Raw genomic sequence first — 11,674 nt, 5'->3', positions numbered from 1 at the left:
CTCAGCATTTCAGTTTTCCATGACAATGAACGCACGACACCCCCGTGTTCCCAATTTAGAGTGTCATTAATCCACCCCCAGTTCACGGTTTCACACTGGTGGGCAGGTGCGCTAGACTCCCTAAATGTCACACAGACTTATTAAAGTTGCACAAGTCTTCCCAGTTTACCTCTGGCCACATGAAACACTTGACAGCATGTGGCTTTACAGAGTTCCTGCCCTCAGATGTCAAGCGGAAACTGAATGGTTGAGTGGAAAAAAAAAAAAAAAAAAAAAGACATTTCATGTCTGTTCAATAAAACTTGCTTGTCAGCATCTGTGGTTAGACCTTGAAGGCACATGAGATGGATTTAAAAAATATCATTTGTGTTGGGGAGCATGAGCTCTGGTTTCTGTTACAGGTTTTTTTTGTTTTTTTTTGTGTTGCATCCCCACCCCACCCTGTCAGAGAAATGTCTCAGCATGTTGTCCCTGCATGGTACGCATCACTGTGTTTGTGTGTTTATTATTCTGGTTGACTCAGGTGCAGATGATCACCCTCTCACTTTGACTCACGCACAGGCAGACTGCACACGCAGCTATTTTTGCAACATTAATTTCCATTGTGTAGTCTTGTCACCTGAAACATAACGGCTTACTGATCTATTATTGATTAAAAAGAAAAAGCACATTTTAATCTGTTCTGCTGTGCTCAAGATGAATGAGGGAAAAAGAAATCAAACCTGAGAAGGGTTGTGAAAAGGTGAGAAAGCGCTCTCTAGTGTCAGCGAGCTAAAACTACAACAGGTTATTCCAATTATAGGCGATAATTGTATTTGTAAAACATTTTATTTGGCAGAGCTATTTCTCAAAAATCACACATGCCATTTCTATTTACTTTATGACTTCAGCTATATGCACAGGAAATTATACATATTTTGAATAAATTAAGTATTTCATGAACATATTTACATATTACACAGTAGTTCAGCTTGCATTACGAACTAAACAAATGCGAGGTCATGTCGTTGAACAGGTTTCTGTATTGTACGATATTCTGAGAAAGATTTGTGCGACACGTTCAATGCCTTTTTGTTTTTTGTTTTTTTAATAAGTTGCACCCCATACAGTAGTTAGTGTAATATGCTTTGGTGCAAATTTGAAGAAAAAAAGGAAACTCTGATAGAATAAATTTCAGGGAATTTGTTTCGTATTAGAAAAGAGCACTTGGGATTCTGCTGATTTCCCCACAGTTTCATTTTGAAGTATTGATTTTCAGGTGATGGTGAACTATCTCCTGGTTGACTGTTATAGATCTTAACCAGCACATTGAACAGGCAAGACATGACAAACAGCAGCACATTTTGAGCCAAATGTTCCTGACACCGTACAGGCATTTCGCTACTATCACACACACGTTTAATCCACTGACACTGGGTAACTGTGTGTCTTGTGGTTGTTCCTAAACCACTGCAAACTATTACAGCGTGTTAACATTTGTCTTAAGGCCCGGCTCCTCGCCTACCATTTGCTGCTAACAAAACTGCAGTTTGCCGTTTGGCCGTTTCATCAACCGAACCACCTGCTTGCATTTGCGTTCCCGAGGCACCTGAGAGCTTCATGGCTGCGTGTGAGGTGGCCGTGGTGTGTCTGCAGGCCCCTAATAGGGCAGTTGTGGTTTCTGACAGGGTCACAGGCCATCCATCATCGCCAGGAGGTCGTCTCCTTTGCTGCTGGAGCTAGGCGAACTCGGAGATGCATCCCGAGGCTCTGAGAATTCCCCCATGATCTTGGCCAGCTCGGCATTGGTGTGTTGATCCTGAAAGAGATATTTTATCCAGTGGACCCAGCCAACAAGCCTACATATGATGCATGGTTAAAATCCAAGCCTTGATTCGTGCAGGATAATCTAAAACAGGCCAGGATTGACAAAATAGGATAGGACGTAAGCGTCACTTTCCACTTTACATTGAGACTTGTTGGTTTTCTCATGCTTGAGTGACAGCTCGTGAAAAGTTTCTGAAAGGTTTCTTTTTTTCCCTCTTCCTTATTTTTGATTGAAACTTTATTTACAAATAATTATTAATGCATGTTTTGCTGATTTCCATATAATTTTTGAGTGATGTTAAAGCACTGACTGATCTGACATTTAATTTTTTGTATTTTTTTTTCCTTTTATCCCTGGTGCCCAAGGTCATCCTAAATCCCTGCCTGATTAGTTTGTAAAAAGTTGAACACTGCTTGCATCGCCTTAAAATCTACCTTCAAGCATTGCAAGTCTCCTTTTGAAAGGTCAGTGCTCCTGGACTCTCATATTGTATGAGAAAAGAGAGATGGATAATCCAGCCAACATAAACAAAGGCTGAGCTTCCAGGTCTTTAGTACAAACCTTTCTGAACTCAAAGAGTACAATTTTAATCAGATTTCAATACTTTACCTTTGTTGCTTGGATGTTTATAACTCCATATGAGAGCTCATCTGGCCTTGATATTAATGCTTCTCTGGAATATGGGAGAATCACAATGTCAGCGATGAGTAATAAAACAAATAACGCGAGGACTGTATTTGATTTCCACAGAGGAAAGACTTGGTACCCACTCTTCCTCCTCATCAGTTGCAAAGAGGTTGACTCGGAAGCCGCTGTCTCCCATTCCCGGTTTTTGAACTTCTAAACCTCCCATAAGCTTGGCCAGTAGATTCAGCTCTTCTTTTGCCAGAGGATTGGGTGCTGTATTCACCTGTTGACACAATAGTCTGTTTTCTCCACTTCCTCTTTCACGTATTTGTGCAGAGCTCCTGCATCAGTGTTTGAACAAAACAATGTGCACAGAGATAACGGTCGGCCTGTTTCACCTTTGTGTGTTGAGCAGAATTTTTAGATGTTCCTGACATGTGGGTCTCGACTGGGCGGCTCACGCTGTACCTGTAGGTCAGGATCAGAGACACAGAGAAGGTTATCTGCACCATGGGGGACATATTTATTTTTTCCACATTCTGCTTGAGTTGTTACACTCTCACATGTTTGTGCCTAGTTTGGTGACCCTGTCTCCAAAAATGTCAAAGGATCCCTCTCGCAGAGGGGCAACGTAGTTTCCCCCGTTGCTGAACTGCAGCCTGCTCACCTCCTCACCGGTACAGCTAAACAACCTGGAATCGGCAGACAGGAAAACCACAAAGTATGCTTGACATTCCTTCTCTGTGCGCAGGAGTTTTTTTTGAACCTCTGCTGCTGGATGATGAGAGCAGCCGTTTGTGCTGATGGCTTATCATGCCAGGACCACATAGGAAACAAGTTTTGTACCAAGGCCAGCTTAGGCTCAAGGATGAACTGAACCGATTTTTTTTTCTGTGTCAAGTAAATAATTCATACTCTAATTAAAATCGAACAGGAGTACAGGATGTGGGGAGCAGCACTAATTTAAGACAAGAGGTTTTTTTTTTTGACTTGAGTCACCTTGTTTGAGTGACCTTAGGTTCAAATACAACTTTCAACTACAACTGGATTTGAATTTCTGGATGACTGAGGAACGCCACCGACAACATCCTCAAGTTCAAGTTTGCCTTGGTCGTGTGGGACACATGCTGTGTGCTACAGTACCTTATCAGACCAGGGATTTGAGTTCCATAAGGCACAGGGCCACTTGTGGGAAGGACAAAACGGCCGTTGGAGTTCTGCACTTTGTCCTTCAGGAAAATAGAAACCTTGCATGGGGGATACAAAGAAATCTTGTGAGTGGAATGAAAAACTAGGACCAGGAGCTCCTAGTGGAGTGTTTAGGGGAAAACAATCCTGATTTTAAAATCTAAGGACTTACCCTTATGTGCATGTCTTGAAAGAAGATAAGAAGAGTTTGTCTGATTAGCTGGAATTCCCCACTAGTTAAAGGTGTATACATCTAAAAAAAAGTATATATACAAAAAGATGACCTTTTTGTGATATCAATGTATTTCATTTATCTAGATTGTATATATACACAATCCTTTGCCAACAATTAATGAATGCAAAACTAGCGAAAGAGGAGACTCCTTCCAATCAGCCAGTCCAACCCCACCTCAATAAGCTGCTGATAGGTCTCGTCCACTTGGCCCAGGATGCTGGGAGAGTCTTTCACAAACTCCTTAATCGCATCCATGTGGTTGAAAGAGACCAGGAGGATGTCCTTGGGCCGGGGACAGAGCAGGACCTGGTACTTGAATGCCATGGTCATTAAGTCGTAGAGCTACATTGAGAGACATGGAGAAACTAGAAAATCCCAGTGACCATTTTGGACCAGCCTCCTATCTCTCCTATAACCACGGCTGCTTAAACGTATTTCACTTTGGGCTTCAATTTCAGCATCCGTCTACCAATATTTTCACCATCCCTTTTCTGTACATGTCTAAGCCATGTTTATCTGGCCTCTTTGACATTATCTCTAAGACATCTAACATGTGCTGTGCCTTTTCTTGATACTCTCAATCCAAGTCACTCCCATCTCAACGGCTTCATCTCTGCTACCTCCAGCTCAGCTCCCTGTCTCTTCCTCAATACTCTGCCCCATTTAGGTTGGAAACTTTTCAAATCCAATCATCATTCATTCCATTGGAATTGTAAGCGTGGCTTCTGCAGATTTTCCATTGCATTATTCAAGACATGACCAAGTCATTTCATGCTTGTCTTGATCAAAACACATTCTGTTACACAGACTGTCAGGGATAAATCTGTAAAGGCAAATAAGTAAAAAATAACAATTATGTCACCAGGTACCTATGCCGTAGTTATACAATGAACCAGAAGAGGGAGCCAGATCACTCACATCACATTATAATACATGATTCGAAAAATCAGTTTATTGTCATGCATAAGTGTGTTTCCGTGTACAGTGAAAATGTTTCTTTGCTGTCCACAATGAAGCAAGATAATTTGGGAGACAAAAGAAAAAAAAAAACAATAAATACCAAGCCTATAAATGCAAAGGAACATGAACAGCGTAAAGAAAAGGAATGTGCAATATCACAATCCTCATTGCATGTCCAAGTCAACTTTGTTGTCGATACTGCAATACGCTCACACATACACAGCTTTGAAATAGCATTACTCTAAGAACTACGGTGCCAAACCACCAAAATTATAGATAAGGGATGACAGCATAAAACAGATTAATCTTATACCTTGGTGTTCTGTCCGTGGGGTGCACCAGTCTTGGGCTTAGTGTATTGCAGGCTTTGAAACATACCAGTATTTGGTGTTGGTTAAAAACCCTTCTGAGTTTTTCCGAAATACGAGCAACATATAGTACGACAATGTCTTTACATTTGTTCCTGGCCTCCTCCTGTTCCTTGTTCTTCTGTTTCGGCAGATTCTGTTTTGGCAAAGGCCCAGTGAGGGTAGCCACAGTATTTAAGAGCTTTCCTAATATGTTGACTTCAGATTTCTTGCCTTCAGCGATAGATGGGATGTTTTCAGCTCACACAATCTGAATTTTGTGCCATAACTATTCATCTTCCAACTCAAAGAGGTCCCCAGAAGTGGTACCTTTGTTCCCCCTGACAACAGACCCATTAGCACAACAAACCCTATTCAACCTAGTTTCTGCAAAAAAAACCTAGTTCATTAACACAACAAGACATCATACCTTAGACCAGCCTCAAACCCTTACAGTTACATTCAGAAAACCCCTATCGGAACTGATGAAGCCTCTCAGATGAGGTGAAACGTCTTTAACAGAAGAAACTCAGGCACAATTGCTACTGAAAGGATTTCAACCAGAATTAACTATGATCTGAATGAGCGAGAACCTCCATAGAAAAGAAATGTAAACAGTATTCACAGGATGTGAAAGTTGAAAAAGTGCAAACTGAAATGTAAACTGTTGTTTTCATGTGGATGTGCAAGTTGAGAAAGTGCAAAGTGACTTAAATGTCGAGTGCAGCTTGAGAGTGCAAACTCACAAAGTGCAGGTTGGATGCAAATAGTTATAAGAGTTCAGCACTGGCTATGCTGTATGAAAATGTGAATACATCAGAATGATTTTGCTATATCTATACACTTAATAAATGAGTTTTGGGACAATCAATACTGAGCTGATTTCAAAATTCACATAAGAAAATCTAAGAGCCACAACAGTGAACAAGAACTCAACAAATGCAGATTAAAATGACAATTTACTATACCTTGTCCATGCTTGCTTGATTTAGCCTCATGATGGAGGCATGGGCCAACCGGTCAAACACAGTCCGTAGGGCCTTCTTGGAATAAAGTTCTTGTGGCTTTAAAAGCTCCTCGAGAAACTTCTTGTTGAACATGGTGGTGATGATGTCATTCATAACTGGTCAAGCAAAGGGGTGGTAAATGGAGAGAGGGTTACCTGCTGGTCTCAATGTCAGAACAGAAAAGCAGGCAGGTGAGCAAACTACCTGCAGGGCAAAACCATCTAAACTGAAGCAGCAGTGTGGAGAGAAGTCAAGCATGAGTCCAACTTTGCTGGTTAGAAAATCAATCAGTTCTTGTAATCACTTTTTGCGCAATTTGCAAAATTGACAGAATGACCAGACTCACCATCATGAAGAGTCAAGTCCACGCCTTTCAGGCAAACAGCAACGTTTTTTACTGTTTGTGAGCATTTCTTGCTATAGCACTATCAGGGCTCCCACCTTCATTCAACACATTTAAAATGTATGCTATATAATGTTGACTTTCATTTTTTATTTTTTTTTATTTTGAAGCACTTTGTATTCTTTTTTTTAAGTCGTGATTCTTCACCAATTTTCAGCTCATCACTTGTTCATTTGAAAATTTCATATACTTTAAAGAACATTTTTAATGAATTTCAAGGCATTTGTTTTGGAAAAATAATGACAATGTAATCAACCTAAACCATAGATTTCAGTAAATTTCCAGTCAAAGCTGCACATCTCTCATTTCTCAATGGAGTGAAATGGAAGGCAGCTGGTCTTTAGCTGCTTTCTGTGGGAACCCTGATTATTATCAAAAAACAACTGATGTATCATTACAAATCAAAATACTACAGTGCTCCTACAGCAAACAGACAGGTGATGATTATCTTTTTGTTCATTTGGTCGAGTAGCTTCTGTAGGCACAGGTTTCGTCTAAACCAAAGCAGGGCAAAAAGCAGGGCATGGCTTCATAATAATAGTCATAGTACCTCTCCTCCTGTCATCCTCTATCCAGCCAGCTACTGTTGGGACTTTATGAATCAAAAGGAGAACCAGCTTGCGTTAATGCATTTAAATAACTCATTTAAAATCGGCGCTAATCTTCAGATAGTCTCTGCATTTGCAGCAACCTGCTTCATTTCATTTGCGTTCACATTGATGCAATTAGTTGTTTTCACAGCGAAAGAAAAAAAAGTGTCCTTTGCCGAGTAATGTTACTATTTAAAATGTGTGACTTAAAATCATGAGAAAGCTGGAATGTAGTGAAGGGAAAAGTGTAAATATCCTGGCGTCAACCAGATGAGGACCGTTTAAGGAGTGTAGCGTCATCCACCGCCGGTGTGACATTTGTGTTGCTGCGTTGCCGAGCTAGCTACCTTTCTTAGCTTTGTCAGCAGGGATGTTCTGGGCTCGGAGCCGCTGGTCCAGAATATAGAGCATTTCTCCACCGAGGTTGATAAAGAGCAATGGGAGAGTCCTTGAGGACATGACGCCGGCGTATGTGTTGTTTAATTCGTCCAGGTGACTTGGGAAGCTAGCGGTCTTAGCTAGCCGTTCGTCTGGCTTGAGGAAGGGTATCTTGTGTGGTTGCTAAAACCTTTTTCTGGTTGCCAGGCCACGGAGGAAACATCCAATCAGCACTCAGTGCGTCAGTGAGAGCCGGAAACGATAGGTCATGTGACCGACAGAGCCGCGATTGATAGGTTGTCCTGAAATATCCCAACAAACTATTGTGTCCCCTTCTGCCCCACAAATCTCTGAACAACATGCTTTCAGTTTATTATGAACACCATTTTCCACAAAACCTCGACATTGACTGGTTTTTGTCATATTGAAGGGGGTTGCCAGGTTATTCAAGTGGCCTTTTCAAGGACATAATCTGATTTTCTTAGTCAGACAGAAGCAGATTATGGGGAAGCCAATAAACAAACCCAAGTTTTTTGTTGATGAGATGAATGTTTACAAGACTCTTTGGGTGATTCTATTTGTTTTAAAAAATGATTACTATTTGTTTTCTGTTTTGATGTTTAAACGAATTGACAGAATAAAGTAGCTGGATTAGATAACCTGGAGCATTCAAAATGTGAAATGTAACATCTGAGATTTTAAAAAGTCATTAAAAAATGTGCAATTTTTGAAATTAAGAGGAAACTTAAGAGAAAAAAACATTCCAAACATCAAAAATAAATAAATAAATACCAACTATAACAACAATAAGCAAGCCTTTACCTCAAATCCCCAGAATTGGCAATAAAAGTAAGCACAAATAAAATGTCAACTTACAAGTTTTTGTGGGCACTGGAACCTCTGTCTTGTGATCGCAAGATAACATTCATTTTTCACTTCTTGATCTATTTACATTTCTTAATCAGGGCAAATGGAGATAAAATGAGGTTTGCAAAACTCAGCTCTGAGATGAAACTGATATACCCACAAAAAGTTAGTGAGTGTATCTCTTCATACATTTCGCAAGAACTTGCATTGATCGAGAATGTGTCGTAACTCCGTGTGTCAGACAAACCAAAGTTACATTTAAACAGAATACATTCAGGCTTTCTTTTATAAATCGTCTCTGCAAATTTTAATTCCACTCATCTCACACAGCATTTCAACTTAAACTTGTGGTCATGTTCTTTTTATTTGTATTCATTTTGGTGGTTTGTATTGTAGCTTTTTAGTCAGGGAAACACCCGAATGATGGTAAAATGTTCGTTTAAGCAATAGCTGTTGTTGGCCACAGCCACGCCACACAAGCCTGCAATACTAACTGTTGCCACCCTGCGCAAGGATGGCACGCAAATTCGTGAAGCGTTCCTTATTTTTATGAGAAAAGGAAAAAAAGAGAAAAAAAACAAACAAAAAAAAACTAACTGTTTCCAGGTAATAAAAAGAAAAACAGAATTCCTTCCCAGCAACCCCAAAAAAAAAAAAATCACACAGAAAACAAGCATCAACATAAACCTCAACAGACTCACCACAGTATTGTGTGTATACACTTCTTTTAAAATGCATTTTGAACATGGCTCGGAAGCTGGAATCAGTTTTTTAAGCTAAATAAAGAAATGGAGAAAGGCAGAGAGAAAAGTTCAAGAGGATGGACATGAATAGTTGAGGTTACAGCGTGACCTCTCCGTTGCGGATGCGTATTTCCCGAGCCATCCTGCACAGCTCGCACAGGCCACAGAAGCATATCATCAAGGCGTCGTTGCACACCGTCCCCTGCGGTCAAACGCAACACTTGTTGAGTCATGTCCCTTTTTTTTTTAACACCCCCCCCAAAAAAAAAAAATAGAAAAAAAAAAAGCCACACACACACCCCAGTTTGCAGAAATGAGTCTTTTGCAAATTGCAGGAAAAATCTTATATGGTAGGAAATACCTGGATGCCGTAAGTTAATCTCATGTGCGTCCGCAGGGCAGTCATCCCCCCCGGGAGGCAGCCCAGACAGCAGTTCTCTCCGTATTTGTGCGCGGTGTAGAAATTCAGAGCGGTAGGGCAGATGCAGCCAAGAGCGCCTGCACGACACACACACACACACACACACACATTTGAGTGGAAAAAACAGAGCGGATGTGCGTGTGTGGATGATAAGCAAGAACAAATACGCACAGATGAGCAGGTCACTGCAGAAGTCGCACAGGCCGGTGCTCCACTCCCCGGTTTGGACGTTGGTCCCGTAACCGCCCGCGCCGGGCTGATGGGTCACCACCGGGTTGGACATTTGGAGGAGGTCGCCGGCTTTCTTTCCTTTGAGTGTCTTTTTTTTTTTTTAGCAGAAGTGAAGTTTGCGTTAAGCAATAGAATGGAGCAACAATCACGGCATGGGGAAAACAACCGCCATCCTCCTTGAATTTAATCTCAGTATTTGAATAGTCAGTTGAAGGAGATAGGTAATAACTATATTATTACACATATATTGGTAGCTTTTAAAGTTGTGTAGTTAAATATATTGGTGTTTGAATGACAAAGAATGAAACACATATGCGTGTCATTACCCCATAACACATTTCCTCCACTCACTTAAATTTCTGTGGTTGTTAATTTTTTTTTTTTTTCCACATTTGTCAGCTCAATCCCGTGAGTATCAACACACTGTTTGGAAATGTTTTGATTTAGGGCACAATCTTTTTTTTTAAGTATAGCAGTGTTGATGCTGATTACAGGCATCGCAATAGTATTTTTTTTACGCTCACCCCTTACTTCTATCTCTACCCACCACTGTGGCATCCGTGCAATATTTACATTTATATTTTCTTTACATTCACCCGGACACCTTACCTATTATCATTTCATTTATACTACCCACATCTCCTACCGTACATGTTATTTCTGCACAAATCTCTACACGAGGCATTTCTTTTACTTCTTTTTATATTTTGTAGTCTATTATATAGCTTATACATCGTCTTTATTTATTTGTATCTATACGTTTTATTTGCCTATTCTGTCTAAAATTACTTTTTGCATACTTTTCTACCTTGTAAAGTCACAGTGATGATTGAATTTTCTCCTTGTGGGATCAATAAAGTCTACCTTCTTCTTCTTTCGGCTTTTCCCGTTAGGGGTCGCCACAGCGAGTCAACTTTCTCCATCTAACCCTAATCTCTGTATCTTCCTCTCTCACACCAGCTACCTTCATATCCTCTCTCACGACGTCCATTATCCTCTCTCACGACGTCCATGGGATCAATAAAGTCTATCTAACCTATTTTTTATGTACTTTACTTGCATCAAGATAAACCAAAATTGCAAAACGAACAGAGGAAACACATTATACAAAACTGTCTAACGTAAATCAATAAAGCAAATCGTTTTAAATTTAAAGGGTTGGTTTTCATACAACTTCAAGTTAAATTAAGAAGGATTCACATGTATTATTATATTTATACTGAAAAAGTGATGGGGGAAAAAAAGTGTGTCACTTACCAGAAGAGTGTGGGAGCGTTCTTGTTCTGATGGAACTGACACCACACAGGAAGTACTGATGCGTGTAAACTTTTGTCTGTTGTCGATGGGGGCATTCTATGATAGCTAGCGACAGATTCACTGTGAGGCTGATGTTGAACACGGAAAGGGGGGGTTGGATTGTGTGATCTCATTGTAGATAGCCAAACTTCACAGAACTAAAATTTTTTATCCTATTTCACATGCGTAATTGTAATCCACAAGTGCAACATTTACCCCCTTTTGCTTTGTCCCATCTTGAGGTCTGAAGAAGAGGAATGACAACAGCAGCATGGAGGGGTGGATGAGTAGGGGTCTTCTATAGGAGAGGAAAAATGCACAAAATCAAATGTGGCTGTGAAACATTTATTCAATATCAATGGGATGTTTATGTCATTTGCGAAATGAAAAATGACAATATGTCATTGCATCAACATACACTTGCTAGTGTTCGGCTCACGGATATTGTGTGAGGACTAAAATTTTGTAAATGAGTGAGCTATTTCTCTGGGTGAAAGTATTCGAATCCGACATATTCTCTGTTTCAACAGCAGCTGTGTAAAGGCCATGCTTTGCAGCAGTTAGGGGTGTGTTG

At 40.4% G+C, this 11,674-nt stretch overlaps 2 protein-coding genes across 4 annotated transcripts; both read right to left on the bottom strand.

Annotated features, from left to right (window-relative positions):
• Positions 1-815: 815 nt before the first annotated feature.
• Positions 816-8,816, bottom strand: oscp1b (organic solute carrier partner 1b). 3 transcript variants are annotated; one of them, XM_086154063.1, is made up of 11 exons: positions 7,512-8,816; positions 7,125-7,166; positions 6,133-6,287; positions 4,032-4,199; positions 3,795-3,875; positions 3,578-3,681; positions 2,998-3,126; positions 2,833-2,902; positions 2,578-2,717; positions 2,417-2,480; positions 816-1,798 (listed from the first exon to the last, which is right to left on the bottom strand). In XM_086154063.1, exons 1-11 carry the CDS (start codon positions 7,621-7,623, stop codon positions 1,670-1,672), a joined length of 1,194 nt encoding a protein of 397 aa, XP_086010189.1. In that variant the 5' UTR covers positions 7,624-8,816; the 3' UTR covers positions 816-1,669. The 3 variants fall into 3 exon arrangements, with proteins under 3 accessions (XP_086010189.1, XP_086010190.1, XP_086010192.1); XM_086154064.1 differs by lacking the exon at positions 7,125-7,166; XM_086154066.1 differs by lacking the exon at positions 7,125-7,166 and having other exon boundaries at positions 8,419-8,816.
• A 153-nt stretch (positions 8,817-8,969) lies between these two features.
• Positions 8,970-11,155, bottom strand: LOC147230623 (cornifelin homolog). The gene is made up of 4 exons (XM_086154067.1): positions 11,062-11,155; positions 9,745-9,892; positions 9,514-9,650; positions 8,970-9,354 (listed from the first exon to the last, which is right to left on the bottom strand). The coding sequence occupies exons 2-4, from the start codon at positions 9,854-9,856 to the stop codon at positions 9,250-9,252; spliced, it is 354 nt and encodes a 117-aa protein (XP_086010193.1). The 5' UTR covers positions 9,857-9,892; positions 11,062-11,155; the 3' UTR covers positions 8,970-9,249.
• Positions 11,156-11,674: the final 519 nt, after the last annotated feature.

This window comes from Fistularia commersonii, chromosome 10, assembly GCF_037954325.1.
Source record: "Fistularia commersonii isolate RoL2024-O1a breed Wild chromosome 10, RoL_Fcom_v1.0, whole genome shotgun sequence".
Classification (NCBI taxonomy): Eukaryota; Metazoa; Chordata; class Actinopteri; order Syngnathiformes; family Fistulariidae; genus Fistularia; species Fistularia commersonii.
Note: the sequence above shows the minus strand (reverse complement) of the source record. Positions and strands in the feature narration are given on the sequence as shown.

Coding starts and splice junctions, on each gene's coding strand:
- oscp1b (XM_086154063.1), bottom strand. CDS start 7,623: ATGTCCTCAAGGACTCTCCCATTGCTCTTTATCAACCTCGGTGGAGAA. Junction 4,200..6,132: donor ATCAAGCAAGCATGGACAAG/GTATAGTAAATT, acceptor CTCTCAATGTAG/CTCTACGACTTAATGACCAT. Junction 2,903..2,997: donor ACCAAACTAGGCACAAACAT/GTGAGAGTGTAA, acceptor CCTGACCTACAG/GTACAGCGTGAGCCGCCCAG.
- LOC147230623 (XM_086154067.1), bottom strand. CDS start 9,856: ATGTCCAACCCGGTGGTGACCCATCAGCCCGGCGCGGGCGGTTACGGG. Junction 9,651..9,744: donor CTGCAGTGACCTGCTCATCT/GTGCGTATTTGT, acceptor TGTGTCGTGCAG/GCGCTCTTGGCTGCATCTGC. Junction 9,355..9,513: donor GATTAACTTACGGCATCCAG/GTATTTCCTACC, acceptor GTTTGACCGCAG/GGGACGGTGTGCAACGACGC.